We start from the raw sequence: 24,338 nt of genomic DNA, 5'->3' as shown, positions 1-24,338 counted from the left end.
TTGGTCCACTAAAAGTGAAGGCTACAGTTAGCCCAAGGAATGGTATGTGCCACTAAAATATGTGCGGCCCATCAGAAAACTATCATCGTTCGAAACGCATAAGTGCCACACAATTTGGGTGAATTCCTCTACTCCCCACTGGTGCGCTAAATATTACGGCCGCAGTTAGCCGAACAAATGGGTATGTGCCACGGAAATATGTGTGGATTATCAAAAAGCTGTCGTCGTCCGAAGTGCGTAAGTTGCACAAAATGTCGCTAAAAAGTTCTACTCCCCACTGGTCCACGAAAGATGAAGGCTACAATCAGCCCAACAAGCGGCTATGTGCCACAGAAATATGTGCGGCCTATCACAAATCTATTGTCGTAAGAGACGCGTAAGTTCCGCACAAATTTGGTAAATCCCTCTACTCACCACTGTTACATACAGGTGAACGCTACAGTTAGCCCAACATATGGTATGTGCCACGGAAATATGTACGGCCTATCAGAAAACTATCGCCGTTAGAAACGTGTAAGTGACCTGAAATTGGGTAGATCCCACTTCACTGTAGTTTCACTAAAAAGGAAAAAGGTAACTTTTAGGCTGACGAATCACGTGCGCGTTAACACAGTCACACCACTGCCACGTGATATTTCTAGGTTATGAGAGGTTGTGGCTATACTAACTGCTGTAAGCTCACCAAAGACTGTTTATGAAAAGGAAATGACAGAACATGTTTGAAGGGTTTGCAACATATAGAAAAGTGATAACCTGATCGAAGGATGGTTAGCAGTATTGCGGTGTTGTCAGTGTCCGCGAAGAAAAGCTGGGTAAATTTTTAGAGCTAACAATTTAAACACATTGAACCACAATCCATCAAGACAAAATCAAAAATGAGTGGTGAGCTGGGCAAGATTCTCCTAATTCGATTGATTTATTTGTATTGTTCAGTTGAGAAGTTTAAATCTTGACGTTCCGAAATGATCGATAATTTTCATGTGTACGCAGAAAACACCTGCGAATTCCTCATGTTTCACACGGCACGGAGTCGGCCACCACAACCTCAAAATGAGCGCAAGAAGTTGAACAGAAGCGAAATGAAACAAATACCAAAGTTTACTGCAGAAGATGCACAGACTTCAAAAGAAACTGTGATAGTTTAAGGAATTCATCCCTGCTTGCAATAAACATGGACGGGACAAGAATGTAGAAAATCGCCAGATGGCACATGACAAACACACCAGGTTGGCGCCTTTTGCATGTCTTTTCTTTATCCCTTCAATAGCTCGCACTGGTAAAACTTGCAAGTACGAACCAAATGGCACATAGTAGCACTTTTTAGCAAGCTTTCCCAAGGTAATGATCAAACACAATAATGACGAGTAGTAACTTACTAAGTCGTAGTAATTGGTAGTAACTTACCAAGCCGAAATTAAAAAAGAAAACACGCTATCTGCTTGATGTTTTTTTTTCTTGATTTCGTGCTTTGACCGCAACTTAATCGCGTTACAGGACTTTACGATATTCTGTCTGCATATTAAAACAAGTAAATGCTACTACTTAGTCTTTTCATAAAACAACAAACTGATTTCTAATTTCTTGACATCGGGCAAGTGATTTGTTCTGCACCCTTAAGCTGTGATAATAGATGTAAGCGATAACATAAACCTCTTAACTTCCCATTTGTCTCTTCTTTTTTTAGGTGTGATGAAGGTGGTGGGATGAGGTGTCGACGTTGTTAAACGTGAATTGAGGTTAATGTTTGGAGGGGGGGGGATACCAGTTGAGTACTTTGAAAAACCCGTATTTTCTTTCCATATACTTTATGAAATACGCCCTTCATCCAAGAATGGCGGGAAGGGCCCTAGGGAACCCCCCTTGCTATGGGCCTGCTCCAGCGGTCACCAGCAAGCAGCTGCAAGAATCATTGAATTGTTAACGAGTGAATGAATGAATGACACGATATATACTTAGGATTAGCTCAGCAGCTTCTTTTGGGTGAGGCGAATGTAAGTTACATTTTTCATTATTAACATGGCTCTAGGTGCACTCCTATGTCAGCGATGGCCCAACACGAGTGACTCTTCAGAAGAATTCGCTATGAATTGCAGTTCCCAATTTCCTTGCCGATATACATGAACCTGCCGCTGCAGTATTAGCGTGACGCTCCTCTTCTATCTAGCGGCATGAGCACCGAATGATACTGATGTTTCTCTTCCAAGCATTTCCGGATTTCTTATATTCACAAATAGTCGTCTAAAATGGTTGTGCTTCAAAGTTTATAATAAATACATGAGATATCGGAGAATAAGCTTCCTAAATAAAACGGATAATAAACTGTTATGATAACAAACGCAAATGAATGACTGTGTTCTTTGAAAGTGTGAGCAGCTGGTATCTTCGTGGTACCTGGCGGGGCAGACAATCACGCGCTTTTTTTTGCCTCACCTCTGATTTGGCTTTGGCTCCCAGAAGCACAAGCTTAACCGAAGAAATACGCAAGGACAAACGGATACCAACATGCTAGTGCTGCTACGAGGCCCTAAATAAGGGTTGCACTCAGAATTGTTCTTTATAACTACTAAATAGTTTCTATAGCACCGCAGCACAACCCTTTTTGTGGTTTCATTGAGCTACCCTACATATAAATATTTCTTCCGATTCAGATATCAACAAAAGATGACGCTTACCCACTGCCACTGCCATAGCATAAACCTTGCTTACCTGGAGGCGCATGCCGTAGAAAGATTTGGCCACCTGTACCAGCTGACCGACCAGGTAGAAGTGAAGGCCGCGGCGGCACGAGCGGTACAGCAGCAGCGCGCCACCGCGGTGTTCCTGAAGCAGCTGCAGGGATGGACTGCGCATGCGCGGATAACTGAAGCGGATCTGGTGGTGTAGGTTGTCTATGCCAGCAAGAAAGTCTCGCAGGTGACGGCCAGATGCACGTATCAACTTGTCGTAGCCGTAGTGGCTGAAGAAGCGCACAAAGCATCGCCCGAAGAAGAAGAGGAATGTGTCGCGGCTCCATCCTGGAATGTGAACATGCACAGACTCGTAATGCCCGCGCCCAATTAATGGCTTTCACTGCGGCGCGCGAGGGTTCACATTGTGGCACTCTGCCTTATTGTGTTATATGGATTGGCTTCATGAGCCATATCGTATTCTTACTTATATTCATTTATATGCTTCAAGTATTTTTTTATTTATTAACTCAGAATTATAAACAACGGCTAGCGTACGTTGGTGTAGTTTCGCACTTCAAACATGAGTTGAATTCTGACAGTCGTTAGCTTTCCAAATTGTTGCCCGTTAAAGAACACCAGGTGTTCGAAATTTCCGGAGCCTTCCACTATGGAGACGCGGATGGTCGTCGACACGACAAACCTCGCTGTCCACCGCTTTTCAAACGTTTTGGTTGATTTGGTCTCTTTGATCGGTCTAAAAAAGAGTGCGAGCGAGTGTCGGAAGTTGCCAGGATCACCCCGACGTCAAATTCACCCCGGTGGATCCTCATTTACATAATTTATTCGGGCTTTTGAGTTGGCGTCACGTTGGTGGCAAGCTAGGCCTCGGCCTTTGTGGGCCCAGCTCGGCGGGGCGTATACCCGCCCTTTGCGCCAAGCGCGAAACGCGAATTGCGTCTACTACCGACGAAATGGACAGCTTGTCGGAGGACCTACAAGCAACGCTGGGTGCTTCATCCACATCTGATAAACAAGAGATCGCAGCATATGAAGATACGGGTTACGCCGCGAACATCAGGGGTTTGAAAGTGGTGAGCAGCCGGAAAACGAAGAAGGAACGCGCCGAAACAACTGCGCCACTTATGCAGCAAGAAAATCATCCCAGCAGTGGACAGGTGAGCTTCTCTAAGACGCCTCTTAACATCATGAGTCGTGTAAACAGAGTCTCACGCATGCCATCATTATCGGAAGACAACATCAAGATATCGCCCGAAGGGTGGCTTGAACATACGAAAGGTCGGACCTATCTCGGGGATCAAAGCCCTTGTAGCAGCAGCAGATCTTCGTTCAGTTCACACCATGGAGGACTATACTTGTCCCAACATTATGAAGAATATCATGGTGGCAAGCACACCGTTTAAAGAAAATGCAGATATGTACGTGAGCGTATGGGCTATTCAGATATCCGCAAAAAAGTACGAAGTAAGCGCTTACGAAGCTGTTCTAAGCGACACCTGCAAAGGGGCAATTCGACGCATCGAGACTGCTGACGACCATGAGACGATTGAAAAAACATCGTGAAAGCCCGCAACCCCTTGGCACCGGTGACGAAAAGAATCAATAACTGAGGATCAGTGATCGTTGTGTTTGATGGGCTTCGCGTCCCGAACTTCGCCAGATATGGACCCACTTTGGTACCCTGCTATTATATCGCAGACACGTGGACATATGCTACGTATGTGGGGAACTTAGCCATCGTGCGGCCATTTTTTGCCTTGACCCGGGCTCCACCGGATGCAGAGGCTGCGGAATTTCCAACCCAACATCATATCATGTGTGCGATCCGCAATGCAAGCTGTGCGGTGCCTGGCACATGACGGCGGACAAGGTGTGCCCGAAACGTAATCTCGTCCCGCATGTAGTGTGCGCACGACGACAACGAGATCAGTTGGAGCAACAAGGTCAGACAGAGCTGGAGGAAGACAATCAACAGACAGAGCGAGGTTGATCTACGTCGGAGACGTCGACACGAAGCCACTCCCACTCTCGGTCGCGAAGCCGCACACCTGCGAGGACATCGGCCACAAGCAGGAGTCGCTCAGGATCACAGGTGCGTTTCGCCAGAAAGAACAACGCAGGAAACGGCACGTGGGCGGATAAAGTGAGAGATGCCAAGACGACTATGCCGAAAGAAAACCATGAGTTCTGTAACACTAAAGAACGGATGGCTATGTTAGAAAAGAAGTTGAAAGCCCTTAAAGTTGCCTATACCAAGCTAATTCACGAGTTACCCGAAGCACGTAAAGCAAACAGCAGTACGCCAACGAGCACTCCTGAACCACCAACTGATATCAAAACTCCCCAAGCACTTGAGATTGAAAGACAGAGAGAACGCCGCGAAGAATCCCCAGCTCCAAATAAGCGAGCTTTAACGCAACCGCGAATGGTCCTGTGATCAGAGGTCGGACGCCATGGATGTCATGAGCGAGATTATCAGAAAACACTACGCAACGCAACGTAGTACTGCCGAAGAACTTGTTGACGGCCTTGCTAAACACTACCTACCACTTGAAGTCGGACAACCCAGTATCTCGCCGTGGACCATCTATGACGGTGCCCCAAACTCGGAGCTCGACGAGGACTAAACCATGAGTGAAGTTTGCTACGCAATTCACGAACTAAACAGCAACTCTGCAGACTGCCCCAATGACGTCATGAATCGGGCTCTCCGAAGTTTAGACGACAATTCAGTCACCTTCTTAACTGAACCAATCAACGAAGCCTGGAAAAGCGGCCGTTTACCTGCAGAATGGAAGCATGGTAATACGGCCCTCATACCAAAATTTGGAAAGCCACTGGGGCTTTCAAGCCTGGGGACGATCTCACCGGTGTCCTGCATAGAAAAGCTAGGTGAACATGTAAATTTCAGCCGACTGACAGAGTACGTTAAAGAAAAGGAATACTCCTACACTATATTCGCATATAGGCTGGGTTTCTCAACGCAAGACACCATGGTGAGAATAAAAAAAAGTCTACTGAATCGCCCTACACGAGATACCAAGGCGCTGCTGGCGTCAACCCGTTCTTCCAATACTGGCGCCAACCCGTCCCTCCAAGCGTATAGTTACGTGATTTGGAAGGCACCCGCATACCTACGGTCGAAAAAATTCACATCTTTGGACTCGCCATCCAAAATAATGGTTCCAGCTTGGGGATGCTGGATAACATCACATTCAAGATTAGGAACACGCATCGAATGTTTCGGCCCATCTTGAATCGGCACATGGGACTGGGCTAGAATAACGCTGTCAAAATTGTCAACGCTTTTGTTTTCTATAACATTGCATACGTGGCTGCAGTGCTGAACTGGAAAAAATAGAACGGCAAAAGCTCGAAGTGCACATACGACGCGCTTTTAGGTCAGTGTTGGGGCTCTCAAATAATGCCTCCACTTCTCTCCTGTTACAGATACTAGTGCATAATCCCCTTGCTGAAATCATCGAGGCCCAACACACGGTACAGATCCCATGCCTATCTAGCAGCAAAGCGAGCAGAGACATTCTTTCAAGCTCGGTTTTCACACCATAGCGTAAAGGGACAAAGTTTATAAATTACCCAAAGTCATTCTAAAATCAATTACAGTGCTCCCCTTCCCAATAAACATACACCTGGTCCACAATCATGGAAGAAATCTCGCCCGTGCCAGAGCTGTCGCGGCAGACACTGCAAGATTTCCCGACCAGACAGCTTTCGTGGATGCAATGCACATACCGAGAACGCACGCCTACTCGGTCGTAGTAATTCGCGGACATGGACGAACACGCAGCTCACTCACTCTTTACACCAACAGGCCGGATGTAGCCGAACAAGCAGCGATAGCTCTACCTCTAACGGACTCGCACTTCACAACAATATACAGCGACTCCAGAGCCGCCACTCGAGCTTTCGAAAAAGGCGGGATAGACAAGATGACACTGCGAATAGTAGGCGGACATAACATCACCGAATACACCATCATATGGTTCCCGGCCCACATGGGCAGCTTAGGGGGCAACCTGCGGAATCTCAACGAGACCACACACGAGGCGGCGCGAGGACACATCTACCGCGTCACTCCGGTTTCCCTCCCTCTACACCACGCATGGAGTACAGAGATCAGTTATTCACTTTCAACGATATTACGAAGCACTTTTATCTAGGCTGGCATAGCTCCCCCTCCCGGATAAGAAATTAACGCGCAGCCAGACGGTCACATTACGCTTGCTCCAAACTAACTCACTACCTCATACCCCAACCCCTGGCGCGTGAAGCATATCGACCCAGAATACGACGGACATGTGTGTGAAGAGTGTTGTGAACGTGTAGATTTGAACCTTATGCTATGTGGTTGTGCGTCGAGTGACACTTGCGCCAAGATCAAGCAACAGTGGGCCAAAGTGCTAAGAAGTGCTTTACTAGCGAACCAACTTCGGACTGTCCAGGAGGCCCGCGAGGCGACGGAGAGCTTTAGGCTCTCTGTCTCGACGTGGGAGATGCCCTCTACACCTGGCGTCTAGCCGAGTGTCCTCAGACACATGTACGCCAGCCAACCAACAATACTGCCTACATTAAAACAAAATATTCGCCAGTGGCTCCCTGTGTGCGCATGCGTGTTTGTATGCATGTGCGTGAGTGCGTGTGTGTGTTATGTTTGAGTGCGTTCACACCTCATGCTTTTGCAGTTTACCAATTACGTCCCCACTAAGAGGTAAAACACCATTGTCATTTGCTCCACTATCTTCCTACATGCCAAGTGTATGATTCTTAACGCTTCAATTAGTCTACATAAAGAAGGTTTGTCATACGATACAGTACAAATAATGTTGAAAGAAGCAAAAATGTAGCATGGCGTAAAATTTCTTTATGGATTCATATTATCAGCTGTGTCTAGTAGACATCAACTATGGTATAGTTTGAACATACTTCAACACCCCGTGTTCAAGCCTCCGTACAAATCAATCTATCTTTATTCCCCACAATCTGGGATTACGATGCGATTCACCATCTTACCGGGAACTCGCTTTGCGCAGGCGTCGGCCAGCCTCGTCATGGAGTCGTCCGGGTAAACCAAGTGTGTGGAAAAGTTGTGCTGGCCTAGCTCCGCCAGCGCAGCTTCCCACAGGGGTTCGCCAAACTGCAGCCGCACGTAGTGCTGCACACTCTCCAGAAGCATGCCGTACATGGCGACCCCTGCACGTTTTTGTTGTTGTTATCACAAAATCCATGCAGTACAGGAGGACATCACTATGAAAAATGAAAACTCTCTGCGCAACCTCTTGTTATCGATAAATTGTTGAAAGATATAGCAACTACGTTTAAATTAGTGTAAACAAATTCAAATCAACACATTTATGAGAAACATTGACAAAAAACAAATGCTAATTTTACTTGGCTTTTGTCGCCCTCATATATTCCATTTCCTGGTTGATAATATAGAGTGCCGCCAGTGTGGGTGTTTCTTTGAGAATGTCCAATAGTAATCTGTCGCTCAGCCATCCACGTAATCACTCATACATAAAAAATTTAGGGCGCAGCTCGGTGCACATTTCGCATGAAACAAATGCGCACACGTTAATCGCTATTCTCGACGCAGGACTTCGCTTTTCACTATTCGTCTTTATAATTATCTCAACTATGCAGCTATAAGCTACAGCAACAACACTTTCGACAATTTCAAAGTTCTCTAAGAAACAGGTGCACAAGAATAAACCCGTTTAAACAACATCAAAAACAGCATGCGGGGATGTGAATTCGTTGGTGCGCATTACGAAACGCATCATACTAATAGTAACTCGCCCTTCAATGCTTCAACTGCCCGAAAGGACCACCGTCTTCTCATTTAAGTAAATGGGTGGCTCACCTTATCAAAAGTGGAATGAGTCAGCCCTCATTAAAATAGTACTGACCATTGTAACTTCTCAGTTGACGTTTCACGTTCAGCGTTTTTAAGTTGCAGATAATTAGGCCACACTTTTTCACTTTAGTGATTCTGAAATCGCGATCATGTTTAATCTACAGCGATACACCTGGCTATTGGTTAACATTAATATTATTATTTATTAATTCATTATATGCTAAACCATGTCCTCAAAGGCATTGTAAGCAAACGTAACGTACGGCAAAAATTTTATCCGATGTTTCGTGTTCTACATCAACATACATAGATAGCATGTCGGCCAGTGTTTAGTCTTAAGTCCTTTTAGTTTGGGGATGATAATATGTTGTTTCCCGGTGGTTAGTATGCGTCAGCTCGGCGACCTGTTGCGATAACTCCAGTAAATGCTGCTCCGTGATAGGTTGTTCGAAAAGAAGGTGCACCATCACACAAAACAATGTCATGGATGAAGAATCTGGTGACTTCAACTGCAGTTTTTCTAGGCCCAGCTTTGGCTTCCACATAGCAAGTCAGATAGTCGGCTGCGACGATTATCCACTTATTTCCTGAGGATGGCATAAAGAATGGACGGAGAACATCCATTCGCACTTGCTGAAACGGTGCTGAAGGTGAATCTAAAGGGTGGAGGAAACTAGTGGGCTTCACGGTTTGAGCTTTACGCCTCTGACAGACAGCAGGTTCGGACTTGGCGCTGAACGGATGAATACAGCTGGGGCCAGTAGTATTTTTGTCGTATGCGCGCTAATGTTAAAACAAAGTCGAAGTGACCAGCAACGTATCGTCATGGCATGCCTGCAAAACTTCCTCACGCAGGGCCGTTGGAACGGCGAGGAGAAAAGTTCCCTGACTGTTTTTCAGATTTTTCTTCTTAGAGAACATCCTTCCGCAGACGCCAAGATGTTAATCCACGTGAGAGTGGGCGCGAGACGATAACGTCTGCTCCTTGAAGATACTGGATGACAAAAAGTGGCGCAGTGTCCTCACGTTGAAGTTCAGCCATCCGCACTATATCGACGACGCCAAGAAATGGTAAATCTTTTCAGTGTCAGATGACGTCGGGTGTCCTGATCGGTAGACCACCGTTATGTCGTACTCTTGAAGGTGGAAGCTCCAGAAGGTGAGGTGGCCTGTTGGATTTCATAGATTGACAAGCCAACAGAGCGAACAGTGGTTACTGACCACTCGAAACGGCCAGCCGTATAGATAGAGTCAAAATTCGGTAATGGCCCAAACGACTGTCATGCACACTTTTTCGGTGGTAGAGTAGTTAGCCTCTGCTTATGTGGGACTGCGGCTCGCGTAAGTGATCACACGCTCTGCAGCATCCTGCAACTAAACTAGAATGGCTCCAATTCCTACGTGTGAATCTGAGTTTCGGCAGTGTCGTCAAAATGTGTCAGCACTGGAGCTGTCTGCAGTCGATTGTGTAACTCTAAAAAGGCTTGCTGTTGCTCTTGCGTCAATACCGAGGGCACAATTTGCCGTGTTAGTCTTGTAAGCGGTTCTGCAATTTTCAAAAAATTCTTCGACAAAACGATGGTAGTAGGCATACAGTCCAAGGAATCGCTGAACAGCCTTGTCTCCAGGACAAGGGAACTCGGAGACGGCTGCCAACTTCCCCGCATCAAGTCGAACACCCACTGTGGCTCCCCACATGGCCGAGAAACTTGAGTTCCTGATAGCCAAAGTAGCCCTTTTCAGGTTTGATAGTATGATTTCCTCTCCGTAACGCAGTGAGGATGATTTTTAGCCATGAAAAATGTTCGTGAGATAGGCTCACGAACATAAATGGGCACACGTGTCTGAGATAAAAGACACGTGTGCCCCTTTAGTCCAGCGAGTACAGTGTCCATCATGCATTGAAATGTGGCGGGAGCGGAACAGAGACTGAAAGTAAGCACTTTTTGAATTCGCGGAGCTCGTCGGGAGTAACGTAGGTGGTTTCCTCATGGTCACCCTCGTCAACTTCTATTGGCCAGTACCCTGACTTGAGATCTAACGATGTAAGGAACTGGGCATGGCGTAGATGGTCCAAGGCGTCATCAATTTGTGGCAGGGAAGCAACGTCGCATTTTGTGACTTTGTTAAGCCATCGGTAATCAACGAAGAAGCTTGATGTGTTGCCTTTTTTATTTACCAGGAAAACAGGCGACGCCGACGGACATGTCGAGGGCTGAATGACGTCATCATTCAGCATTTCTTCAACTTGAAGCTTAATCGCCTTTCTTTCCTTCGTGAACACACGGCATGGGTGTTGGCAAAGAGGCCGCGCTGGCCCCTTATAAACAATGCGGTGTTTAGTAACGGCAGTGCGTTGAACTTTCGATACAGTGAAAAAACAGCCCGAAAATTGTGTCACAATGTCTAGCAGCTGCTCTTTTCATGGATGTGCCAGTCTAGATTAACGAGAATGTGGCTGCCCAGGTCAGCACAAGCACAAGTCGTCTCTAATGTTCCGATATCAGAAAAGTCATTGATTTCGGTGAGAAAAACGACAGTGATGTCTCTAGGGACCTGATGAAACTCCTTGCTGAAGTAGGTAGCGGAGCTCAAGAGTGTTTATTCTGTAACTCAACAAGGCTTGCATAAGTTGCCCAAGAGTGGTAACTTCGTTCTGGCAATATGCGAATGTCAACCACCGCATTTCGCCTAATGTTGTCTTTCTATCAAAAAATCCCTAATATAGACCATATTCTCTATATCCTAGGCCGCGCGAAAATTCACAAAAATTGTAAAAGCTTATAAAATTTTTTTACGCAAAACACCTACCATTATTCTAAAGGTGAAAATTTGTGTTGACCTAATTTAGCAAGAACGTAGTTTTTGACAACGTGTTTTACGAGCTATGATTTTGAGCTTTCTAAAAAAATCACATAAGACTTATGGCACTGAAATTCCTTTCGCGAAAAATTGTTTTAGGGGAATATTTTTGGCTATAGCGTAGATAGTTCTGAATTCTTTCAAGTGAATTTCAGAGAGTTGAGCGCCAAGGCTGGGACAATTGGCGTGGAATAACCCACCTACAAGTACAAACCTTTTGTGGTAGTCGGTGGCATCAACATACACATTATGGAGGTGAAGACCTAGCTTAGTAACTTACTATTTTTGTCCCCTCGTGTTTCTTTATGTCACTAACTTTACATTTTATGGGGCAACGCTTGGACAACAACATATTGTTGCGCACCTATAAAATACCCAGAACTTCGCCCACTCGTCTTGGTTCACTTCATGAAGATGTGTGGATTTTTCAGAGTAGTGAGGAGCTCTTTAAGCACAAGATACTGATGGGAACGAAGTTGAGAATCACGAAAATTGCAGACTTTCTAATGCCCCTATGCACATAAAATATTGCATTTATGTATTTATCAATAAGGATTGATACAACGGCCATTACTTGATTGTTTTCTCTATAATTTTGATAATTTGGTCCTCCATTTTTTCGGAAATGTTTTCTGGTCCCATTAAATCGAAATTAACGAGCGTTTACTGCATATCGTTTCACGGGCCCATGAAACGTAATCTCACGCTTTTCAAACCCATGAAAAGTGAGTTTATCAGCGATGGCGGTATTTTTTTGTCATGCATCGCAGTCAAACATTCTGACAAGCTGTGAAGCTGATGCCTAGAGCAGCGGCTGCCACAGCTTTCGCACGTGTAGTTTAGCTGGAGGCCTCATTTAAAACACTTCAATATGGCAGCACATGAGTGCTGTTGCGTGTTTTCATTCCGATTGATTGATATGTTGGGTTTAACGTTCCAAAACTGCCATATGATTATGAGAGATGCCGTAGGGAAGGGCTCTGGAGATTTCGACCACCTGGGGTTCTTTAGCGTGCACCTAAATCTGTGCACATGGGCCTACAGCATTTTCGCCTGCATTGAAAATGTAGCCGCTGCAGCCGGGATTTGATCCCGCGACTTGCGGGTCAGCAGCTGATCACTTAGCCACTATAGACAACCACGGCGGCAAAGCGTGTTTTTATTCCGTAATTCGCAGTCTTAAGTTAAAATCAGAAAAATTCACCGCTTGACATGAAGTATGTTGCAAGAAAAATATAATGAAACATTTTGGAATGATTTTCACAACGTAATCAAACACGTATGACCCTAAAGTAAAAATGAAAGCTTGTCTATATTTGATCGCAGGTAATTACTCACTTACACTAATTTAATAGATATTCGAACGAGCTCTACAATGGCAAACCGTATGTTTTTTATTAAATTTAGATTCGGTCAATTCCTTCTCTTTGCATTCTTATCATCATCAGCCGCATCATCACCATTCGCAGCCTGTGTAAGTTCACTGCAGGCAGAAGGCCTGTCTGAATGATCTCCAGTTCACCCTTTCTTGTGCGAGCTGATTTTATTTTACCTCTGCGGTATTCCTGATTTCGTCACTTCATCTAGCTTACTGTCTTCCCCGACGGCATTTTTTATATCTTGGCAACCATTCTCTTGTTTTTACAGTCCACTGCCTGTCTGTTCTACGCATTACGTGACCAGACCAAGTCCTTTTACTTTCGCTTGATGTTGGCTAGGATATTTGCAACTACTGCCTGTTCTCTTAAAATTTATTTCGCTTTCCGATCTTTCAGTACTATTGCTATCATATTGTTACGTGAAAATGACAGGAGGCGTGTCTATTTAAAATCTATATTTAAACTGATGCGTATGGCGTCGGCTAAGATGAAAGCAGCACGCACAACCAACAGACCACTTCGTCGTTGTCATCTTCTGACTGCTGATACGTCAGCTACGTAGCATTACCCCCCGGCGGTAAAAGCGCCGTCTCGGTGCACATTAACTACGGTCTTCAGTAGGCAGGTGGTAAGGTTTTAGCCTGCTGACGTGCACAACATCACTGGGTGTGGTTGCAGGCAGGCTTGTGGTCTCAGATGCAGCAATGATCTCATAGGTGACGTCGGTTACCTGGCGGATGATACGGTAAGGACCCATGTAGCGAGACAATAACTTCTCTGATAAGCCAACTCGACGAAATGGGCACCACAGGAGAACAAGAGAACCGGATGAGAAGTGAACGTCAACATGCCGGCTGTCGTAGATGGCTTTCTGGGTGGCTTGCAAAGCCGAAAGTCTAGAGCGGGCGATCATACGTGCGTGGTCGGCACGGGCAATAGCGTCGCGTGCATATTCGGTTGACGGCGTTGTAGTGGTCGGAAGTAAGGTGTCGAGTGGTAACGTCGGATCACGGCCATAAAGCAAATAAAAGGGTGAATAACCAGTGGTGTCGTGGCGCGAAGAATTGTACGCGAAGGTCACGTGAGGTAGCGCCAGGTCCCAGTCATGGTGGTCGGAGGACACATACATCGCGAGCATGTTCGTTAGGGTCCGATTTAGCCGTTCGGTAAGGCCATTTTTTGGGGGATGGTAGGAAGTGGTCAGCTTGTGGTGCGTCGAGGAAGAGCGCAGAAGATCGTCGATTACACGGGACAAAAATGCGCGGCCACAATCCGTGAGTAATTGGCGAGGAGCGCCAAGGTGTAAGATGACGTCGTGGAGCAAAAAGTCCGCAACGTCAGTAGCGGTGCTGGTGGGGAGCGCTCGAGTGATGGCATACCTAGTCGCGTAGTCTATAGCAACGGCGACCCACTTGTTGCCCGATTTCGACTCGGGAAAAGGACCGAGAAGATCTATACCAACACGGAAGAAAGGTTCGGTTGGGATGGAGATCGGTTGAAGAAGTCCAGCCGGGAGCGCAGTAGGTCGCTTCCTACGTTGGCATTTATCGCAGGAGGACACGTAACGGCGAACGGACCGGGCGAGACCGCGCCAAAAGAAGCGGCGACGCACGCGGTCGTACGTCCGAGATACACCCAGATGACCAGCAGTTGGTTCATCGTGAAGCTCGTGCAGCACGGTTGAACGCAAATTTTTCGGCACGACAAGAAGGAGCTCAGGGCCATCTGGCTGGAGGCTACGACGGTACAGCACGCCATTCAGGAGGACGTACATGCGAAGTGACGTGTCGTTCGGAGCAGACTCGACACGGTCAATAAGCTGTCGCATAGAAGCATCACGACGTTGTTCATCACGTATCTGAAGAAACTGGGACATTGACATGACGCTGAGGCTAGGCTCGATGTCTGGTTCGTCGGGCTGATCAACAGGGTAGCGGGATAAGCAATCGGCGTCCAGATGGAGACGTCCAGACTTATAAGCAACCGAGTAGGAATACTCCTGTAGGCGTAATGCCCAACGACCAAGTCGTCCAGTGGGGTCCTTCAGAGAAGAAAGCCAACACAGCGCGTGATGATCTGTGATGACACGGAAAGGGCGGCCATACAAGTAAGGACGGAATTTAGAAACCGCCCAAACAAGAGCGAGACATTCCCGTTCTGTTATAGAATAATTGCGTTCAGACTTAGAAAGCAGACGGCTTGCGTACGCGATTACACGGTCGTTGCCCCGCTGAATTTGCGCCAAAACTGCACCAATTCCGTGACCACTCGCGTCTGTTCGCACTTTTGTGGGAGCATCGGGGTCGAAATGTGCAAGAATAGGAGGTGTCGTTAGAGCAGTGATTAGCTGAGAGAAGGCGTCAGCTTGAGGAGGGCCCCAAGAAAATGGGACGGACGTCTTGTTTGAGAAGGTCAGTGAGTGGCCGGGCGAGTGCCGCAAAGTTTTTCACGAACCAGCGAAAGTAAGAGCAGAGGCCCACAAAACTGCGAACATCATGGACAGAGCGTGGGACTGGGAAGTTTGTTACAGCGCGTACTTTCGCCGGGTCTGGCCTTATGCCGGCAGCGTCAACAAGGTGACCCAATACGGTAATCTGACGAAGACCGAAGTGGCACTTGGAGGAATTGAGCTGCAGGCCGGCCCGTCGAAATATGGATAGAATGGTCGAAAGGCGTTCAAGGTGGGTTGCAAAGGTAGGTGAGAAAATGATCACGTCGTCCAGGTAACACAAACATGTCGACCATTTAAATCCTTGTAGGAGCGTGTCCATCATTCTCTCGAAGGTCGCTGGAGCGTTGTAGAGCCCGAATGGCATGACCTTGAATTGGTAAAGACCGTCAAGGGTAACGAAGGCGGTCTTTTCTCGATCCATTTCATCTAAAGCGATTTGCCAGTAGCCAGATCGGACGTCGAGAGATGTAAAGAAGGTGGCGCCATGGAGGCAATCAAGGGCATCGTCAATGCGTGGTAGAGGGTACACGTCTTTTTTGGTAATTTTGTTGAGGTGGCGATAATCAACGCAGAAACGCCATGAGCCGTCTTTCTTTTTTACTAATACCACGGGAAATGCCCAAGGGCTCGTTGATGGTTCGATTACGTTTTTCGTAAGCATTTTGGCCACTTCTTTCTGAATCACTTCTCGCTCAGACGCTGACACGCGGTACGGCCGACGGTGAATGGGCGCAGAGTCACCAGTGTTGATTCGGTGAGTGACAATATTAGTCTGGCCCAAGGGACGATCGTCAGTGTCGAAAATGTCACTGTATGAGGCCAAAACATGGCAGAGGGCGTCGGCCTGGTGAGGCGACAGCTCCGATCCAATCATTTTTCGAAAAATAGCATCGTCTGATCTGGGTGACCGTGAGACTGCGCTTCGATCAAGAGCAGATACAGCGACAACACTGACATCGTCCTCTGTTATGGCAGTTAGCTGGGCTAGAGACATCTGGCAGGGCAACACTTGAGGGGTAAAACCAAAGTTAAGGAGCGGAAGTAACACACAGTTATCCGCTATGGTCGTGACGGTATAGGGCACAGTAACACTGCGCGTCAGCCGAACGTCAGTAATAGGCGTAGCGATATAATCACCGTCAGGAACGGGAGGGGTCGATGACAAAGACACGTACGTGACGGCTCGAGGTGGCAGGCGAACGAAAGTGGTTGGGCTCAAGCGGCTGGTGGGCTTTGCAGAGGAGTCGGCAAAGATTGGTAGATCAAGGCTGAGGGTACCAGACGAACAATCAATTAAGGCCGAGTGTGCCGAAAGGAAATCAAGGCCAAGTATGAGGTCATGAGGGCAGCAGGCTAGCACGGCAAAAAGGACCACGGCGTGACGACCGGCAATGCTGACACGAGCAGTGCACATTCCAATTACTGGTACAGTACCACCATCGGCAACACGTATTGCCTGCGCCGTAGATGGCGTCATAATCTTTTGTAAGCGGCAGCGTAGAGAAGCGCTGATAATAGACAGGTGCGCACCTGTGTCAATGAGGGCGGTCACAGGAACATGGTCGACTTGTACTTCAAGCAGGCTATGGTGCGTGGGAAGCGTCAGTAGAGGATTTTAGGCCGTCATTGGTATTGCAGCTTCACCTCTATAAGCTGCAATATCTAGTTTTCCTGCTGCGGTCGTCCAGAGAAGCTCGGCGAGGAAAAGCGCCGAGGTGGCGGAGAGCGGGATTGGCGACGTAGCGGCGATGGACGAAGGGGCGTCAGGGTAGCGGCGACCGGGCAAAGGGGCGTCAGTGGAAGGCTCGTAAGATGACGACGAATAGAAATTGAAGGGTGCGGCGACTGAACGTCGAGGGGTCGTCGGATGCATGAGCGCCGAGGTAGAGAAAGTCTGACGTGGTTGGTTTGACCAACGGCGGCGGCAATAGCGAGAAACGTGCCCAGGCTGGTGGCAGGAAAAACAAATAGGCCGGTCGTCGGGTGTTCGCCATTCCGAAGGGTTACGGAAGGGCATTGTTGGAGGTGAACGGCGAGCGTGTCCTCGGGAGTAGGATGGGGCTTCCGGGCGAGTCAAGGGACATGCTGATGGAAGTCCGAGATTTGCAAACTGCTGCCTCACCACAGCTTGTATTAACGCCACTGACGGCTGTTGTTGGTCAGAGGCGAGCGTTGCGAAAACGGGTGGCTCAAGAGGAGCCGGACAGGCGGCTTCGATTTCACGACGAACAATGCGTGTGACGTTGTCATACGTGGGGGACTGGCGGGCGGCTTCACACGATGAGGTCGCGGCCGTGTTGGGCTGCCGGGTGAATCGCTGAGTAATACGGTGGCTCTTGGCTTCTTCGAACCGCCGGCACTCTTTAATGATGGCGTTGACGGTGGCAACGTTGTTGTAAACTAGAAGATTATATGCGTCGTCTGCTATGCCTTTCAGCACATGGGCCACTTTCTCCGACTCACTCATGTGCTCGTCAATCTGGCGGCATAGGGCGATGACGTCGTGAATGTACGCGACGTACGACTCCGTCGACGTCTGTGCATGAGCCGCCAGTTGATTCCGCGCTGCGATCTGCCGCCCAACGGTGTCGCCAAAAAGGTCGCGGATCTTCTCTTTAAAGGAGTCCCAGCTCGTAATCTCCGCTTCGTGCGTCTCGAACCACACTCGCGGTGGGCCATCGAGGTAAAAAAGCATATCGGCCAGCATAAGAGTCGGGTCCCACCTATAGCTTGCGCTGACCCGTTCGTACTGGTTGATCCATTTGTCGACGTCAATGCCATCCTGACCGGAAAATACACCGGGATCACGAGCAGGAGGTAGAACGACGTATGTAGAAGTCACGGTAGGGGCAGGTGGCGAAGACGATGGTTGTTCAACCTGTGACATGGTTGGACCTATGATGATGCGGCCGTTGCGGAGCTTCGTGATGAAGACGCGGAAGTACCCTGCACCTCCACCAAAAAGATGTTACGTGAAAATGACACGAGGCGTGTATTTAAAATCTATATTTAAACTGATGCGTATGGCGTCGGCTAAGATGGAAGCAGCACGCACAACCAACAGACCACTCCCTCGTTGTTGTCTTCTGACTGCTGATACGTCAGCTACGTAGCAATATTACGTTCTATTGCACGCTGGATGGTCTTCAGGTTTTGCTCTAGTTGTTCTGTTATTTTTTTTCGTATTGTAGCCCCATACGCGAAAACTGGCAGTATGCCGTGGTTGTTTACTATTGGCGTATTGATAGTGGCAGATTTCCTAACATCATTTGGAAGTGCCTGCCCAATGCGCTCCGGGCCATTCGTATTATTCGGCACATTTACTTTTTGGGATTAGGACCTCCCGAGAATAGTTGTCCAAGGACTATATATTTTTGTATACATTCCAATACATGGTTTTCAATGTAATTTTTTTTCTGTTTCGCCACACCATTAACCATTATATTAGTTTTTTTCTATATAAATTTTGAGATCTGCTTTATACTTTATCGATTTTTTTCCTCTTCAATGCGGTTGTTGCTGAAGAGCACGATGTCGTGCGAAAATTGTAGGTTGTTAAAGTAGTCTCTGTCAACCTTGATTCTCGTTTCCTCCCAGTCTAGCTCTTTAAAGATTTCCTTCCTCTAAGCCAGGCGCTGTCCAAGCTTGTGGTGAACAACGTAGAGAACTTCCTTTCGTGTCTTGCTTTTTTGTTTATCGTATTTTCATTGCTTTTCTTGTGAAGAAGTAAAATAGATTTGAAGTCTCTTTAGATGTTGTCCAAGATATTAACGTGAAACTTAGGTACTGCTTTTCAATTTATAGCTTTTAAAACTGCAGATATCTCTCCTGAGTGGAATTTGTTTTCCTAGTCTATGAAGGTTGAGAAAAGAGTTACTTGTATTAGGCAGCTTTCTACATTACCTGATTTGTCATAATAAGATGACTTAGCAAATAAGGCGAAAACAAAGGTTACAAACAAAACAAAACAAACAAACCCAGCTTGTTCTTTTAGCTGGTTGAAGTCAAGTGTTTCTGTTATTCTGTTTGAGGTTACCTACGTAAATATTTTGTATATCGTCTAAAAGAGGCTGATGAGACTAGAGTTCTTTATTTTTGGGATGTTTCATTCGTTATGTATTCGTATATTGTTGGTATTTTTTCATCTCGATGAAACCATTGCCATTTGGAGCATAGATAAGGCATACCTAATTTCTTGCAAGTGAATTTTTCTGTGTCCATAACTGGATCGACTGCTATTCCACCATCGCCAACTGCGAAGCTGGCGATAACGAAATAACACACAGCGGAATAACACACAAGCTGTTGAAAAGCTTTTTTGCCGAAAAAAGCTTGTGAACCAAAGAAGAAGAAAATGACTGTTATCCATTATGTATACAGCCTCTCACATCATCTTAAAATTATTAGCAGAAATTTCAATGGGAATATAACACGCTCCGCGAAAACAAAGCTTTTCCGTGTGTGCCCCGTGGTTGAACGCGAGTAAACAAAGAAGAGGGTAACTTTACTAAGAAAATGTGACATACGCCATACCCTTCAGTTTGAAAAAGTCAAATATAAAGATGTGTTTGGTTTGCCAATGTCGTATGGTCACACGTATCACAGACAGTGGGTACGGTGCGTTAATGTTCGACACCATAAAAACCATTCTTCATTAAAAGCCAGGCCAAGTAGCCACCTGCCCCTTTACTGTGCAGAGGGCATATGCACGCCATGTTTTGATGACACAACCATACTTTTTCAAGATAGTGTTCAAAAAGCTAGATATAAAGCTAACCATTGCAACTTTAGGGGATAAATGCATAAACCACCAATCTTTATCATTGTCGAATAATGTACTGTTTGGTAGACTCTGGGCAGTAAAATGGGAAGTAAAAATGCTGATTATAATAAATGCTAAACATTTCTTAGCGAACATCGGCGAGTTTGACCGTATCTATCTATCTATCTGTCTATCTATCTATCTATCTATCTATCTATCTATCTATCTATCTATCTATCTATCTATCTATCTATCTATCTATCTATCCGCCTACGACTTTTCGCTCTCCTGGCCGTTTCAATAGTGGTATAAATACCAACATTGGTATGACATAACATGAATGTATGACGAACATAACTGACCCGTCATAACATGAAAATCACAAAATGTATGTCATGTATGTCATAATTTACAATAATGTCTAGCTGCTCTTGCAGTGGTTTCGCTCGCATGACATATTGCAAAAATGGTATAGTATGGCATCATTGGGAAGACTGCATGACAAACATAAGTGAAATACCTTAACGTAGAAATCATGACATGCCCGTCATGTAAGTCATGACCACGGTAATTCCACCGCGGTAAGTCATGACCACTTCAAACACCGTGGTCATGACTACACGCTACGCTCATGGTGTGCTCGCGGTAATTTAGCTAGCTTCACATATACCGAATTTCGTATTAGGGGATGTGAATGGATGAAGAAGGTATATGACAGGTGCAAACATGATAATCATGCGATGCGTGTCATGTAAGATTATGACAACATACAAGGCTCATGGTGCGCTTGCGGCCATTTCGCTAGCTTCGCTTATACCAAATTTTATATTACGTGACGTGATTGCACGACGAAGGTAAATGACATGTCCAAACTTGATAATTATGACATGCATGTCATATAAAACATAAATACATGCTACGCTCATAGCGCGCTCACAGCCATTTTGTTAGCTTTACATTTACCAAAGTTGTTATCACGTGACGTGAAGAGATGACGAAGGTAAACAACACGTCCAATTATGATAACCTTGACATGCATGTCAAGAAAACATGACTACAATTAAACTACGCTCATAGCTAGCTCGTGGCCGTTTCACTAGCTCCACATATACCAAATTTTGTATGACGGGACGAGACTAGACGACAAAGGTAAATAACACGTTTAAACACAAAATCTTGACACGGAAGTCATGTAACGCATAATTTACGTTCACCTCGTCACGTTACACTCATACATTTTAAAGTGACATATCAACCTTCCTCATTTGTGCTTCGCATATCATCGATTCCAAATGTACGTGCGATGTGCCAATTTTTTCATGTTGTTAAACAGCGTCATTGCGCATGACCAGTTGTTTGTATGCATATATCTTCTTTTTCCGAAAAAATTCACAGCTTTGCCGCAAAGACGAAGCAATGAATGTGAACAAATTAGAATGTTACGCGAAGAATGGCAAGCAGACCAGAACGTTCCCCGCATTGCTCACGCATAAATGACGCACGAAACGTACCCACAGATACAGATGAACGCAAATAAGTGACTCAGTTGTTGCTTCGCTGTGTCTGAAAAGCGCGCCCTTTTCGGAAACGAAGACTGTGCAACGAGTGCAGTGACCTTAGTACGCCTGGTGTCTACAATATAACCTTTGCGGTGAAAGCCCAAGGCGTACGATTGTCCCCACCGCGAGATAAATGAGCACACACGGGCGTGTCTAACCTTCCTCCTTTTTCTGTGGGGCGAAGTATACGCGTGCACAGGAGATGAACGCATCACCACGCGTAGCCACGTCCTGACGATCAGGCCACGAGTGCTCTATGCGTCATCTCGCTGGTAGTGCTGAAAACGTGATAGTTCCCCCAGGATCACCATCAGCAGCAGTAAGTGGTAGATAGAAATATCTTGCCGTTTCAACGTTGAAGGAGATGCTGCTTCGTGGCTTAGCAGCTAACACGTTCAGGAGAGTTTCTTGTTGGGCAAGTTGGTACGTACTTCATCATCATCATCAGAGTGACTACGTCCACTGCACGACAAAGGCCTCTCCCACGTTCCGCCAGTAAGCTCGGTCCTGTGCTTGCTGCTCCCATTTCATACCCGCAAATTTCTTAACCTCACCTGCCCACCTAACCTTCTGTCTCCCTCTAGCCCACTTGCCTTCTTTGAGAATCCAGTTAGTTACCTTCAATGACCAGCGGTTATCCTGTCTACGTGCTGCATGCCCGGCCCATGTCCATTTCCTCTTCTTTATTTCAAGTATGACATCCTCAACCCCGGTTTGTTCCCTGATCCACTTTGCTCTCTTCTTGTCTCTTAAGGTTACACCTACCATTTTTCTTTCCATTGCTGACCGTATCATCCTCAATTTAAGCTAAACCCTCTTTGTGAGTCCCCAGGTTTCTGCTCCGTAGTAAAGTATCAGCAAGATGTAGCTGTTATATACCTTCCTCTTGAGGAATAGTGGCAATCTACCTGTCATGATTTCAGAGTGCTTGCCAAATGTGCTCCTCTCCATTCTTATTCTTCTAGTTACATCAATCTTGTGGTTCCACTCCATGGTTATTACTGTCCTAAGTAGACATTAGACATAGTCTTTTACAACTTCAAGTGCCCCATTACCTATCTCGACGCGCTGTTCTCTTCCGAGGTTGTTGTACATCACTTTCGTTTTCTACAAATTAATTTTAAGACCTTCTTTTCCGCTCTCCTTGTCTTACTCCGTAATCATGAGTTGCAATTCGTACCCCGAGTTACTCAGCAATGCAATATCGTCGGCGAAGCGCAGGTTACTAAGGTACTCTCCATTAACTCTTATTCCTAACTGTTCTCATCCTAGGCCTCTGAAAACCTTTTGTAAGCACGCGGTAATTAGCATTGGGGAGTTTGTCTCCCCTGCTTTACACCCTTTTCGATTGGTATTCTGTTGCTTTCTTAATAAAGAACTATGGTAGTAGTTGATCCCCTCCATATTTCTTTCCGGATGTTTATATATGCTTCGTCAACGCCCTGATTTCACAGTGTCTCCATGACTGCGGCTGGTACGTACTCAGTAAACTACAGAAACCACAAAACGCCGAAATCGGAAAAAATCAGAGCAGCAGAAACAGAGATAGATAGCAGATACGTGTCACTAACAGCAGTTGTTAGTGCCACGTCTCTGCTCTCTATATCTGTTTCTCTTGCTCTGCTTTTTCCGATTTCAATGTTTTGTGGTTTTGTTGTTTACTCAGTGGCTAACGCCACACACTCACAAGATCGAGATCAGACATTCAGTTCCGCGTGCCAGAGTATTTGTCTGGATTTTGTTTCTTCCCTTAAATTTCATTTATATTGATACGTATACATATGCGGTGAACTGCTGCGGTCACCAACGTCGATGCCAATGACGGTGGCAAAATTCACCCGAGAGTGTCTATATAATAGCTATTGCAATAAAATAAACCTGAATTGAAACTAGTGCTTGTGTCGTTCTTGTTTGTGTTCGTGTGTTTTTGCGTTATATTACAAGGCTATTTTTGTCCTTACTAACATATGATCACTGCATTTCACTTGGTTCATGTCATGGTCTTCCTGCATTATGTCTGTGTTTTCGCATAAAATAAAACCTTTTTTTTTATTTTGTTTCTGTGTTAGGGCTTTTTTATGTCTACTTTTCAATTTAACGCTTCGGAAAAAAGTTTATTATGCGAAGCCCATTCCACCCTGCAAATTTTACTAAAATCTCTGCTCTGTTACTCCTGCAGTTAGTGCCATAGTTACCAATTTCCTTTTCCCCATTTTATTTTGTCCCTAGTTTTGTATTAAAGTTGCGCTTGATAAAGGCGTGCTGGGTGCGCCCTTGTCTCATTTTTAGTTCAATATCCTCGGTGAGCTGTTCTATGCCTCCGTCGTCATGACGGGATTCGTGGCGTAAAGCTGCACTATTGGAGTTTGTATCGCTTCTTTAGTTTGATAATGAGGCTGATAATGGGCTTATAATGTAGAGAACTATTCAACGTTGCCTGCGACGTCTTTGTGAAATAAAAACCCAACGCAATATTCTCTCTTGTCTTGAAGTTCTCTATACCAAATGTACGATATTTAGTACGATGTGTGCTTCCCCAGTTCTTTTTTCGCTAAGGCCAATAATATCCCTGTTAGTGTTTTCTAGCTCCTGAAGTAATCCTTCTCACCTACCCTAGCCTGGTAAGTTCTTGGTGTTGAATGTTCCAAGGTTCAGTTTCTAGTAGCGGTCTGTTCAAGGCCAGAAATTTTAGGGCCGTCTGCTGCTTTACATGTTCGACCACCGGTGTGGTCAGGCGTTCGGCAGCTGCTGAAGTCTGAAGG

The 24,338-nt window shown here is 46.0% G+C and overlaps 1 protein-coding gene across 1 annotated transcript in view; it reads right to left on the bottom strand.

The window, feature by feature from the left end:
- LOC119176992 (soluble guanylate cyclase 88E-like) overlaps positions 1–24,338 on the bottom strand; it is a 165,572-nt gene that overhangs the window by 110,418 nt on the left and 30,816 nt on the right. Inside the window, exons 2-3 of the mRNA XM_075878395.1 lie at positions 7,719–7,898; positions 2,707–3,014 (exon numbers count right to left, since the gene is read on the bottom strand). Coding sequence (XP_075734510.1) covers positions 2,707–3,014; positions 7,719–7,890 — 480 coding nt within the window. The 5' untranslated portion in view covers positions 7,891–7,898. The remainder of the gene's footprint in view (positions 1–2,706; positions 3,015–7,718; positions 7,899–24,338) is intronic.

The sequence above is a fragment of the Rhipicephalus microplus genome, chromosome X, assembly GCF_043290135.1.
Source record: "Rhipicephalus microplus isolate Deutch F79 chromosome X, USDA_Rmic, whole genome shotgun sequence".
NCBI classification, from domain to species: domain Eukaryota; kingdom Metazoa; phylum Arthropoda; class Arachnida; order Ixodida; family Ixodidae; genus Rhipicephalus; species Rhipicephalus microplus.
Note: the sequence above shows the minus strand (reverse complement) of the source record. Positions and strands in the feature narration are given on the sequence as shown.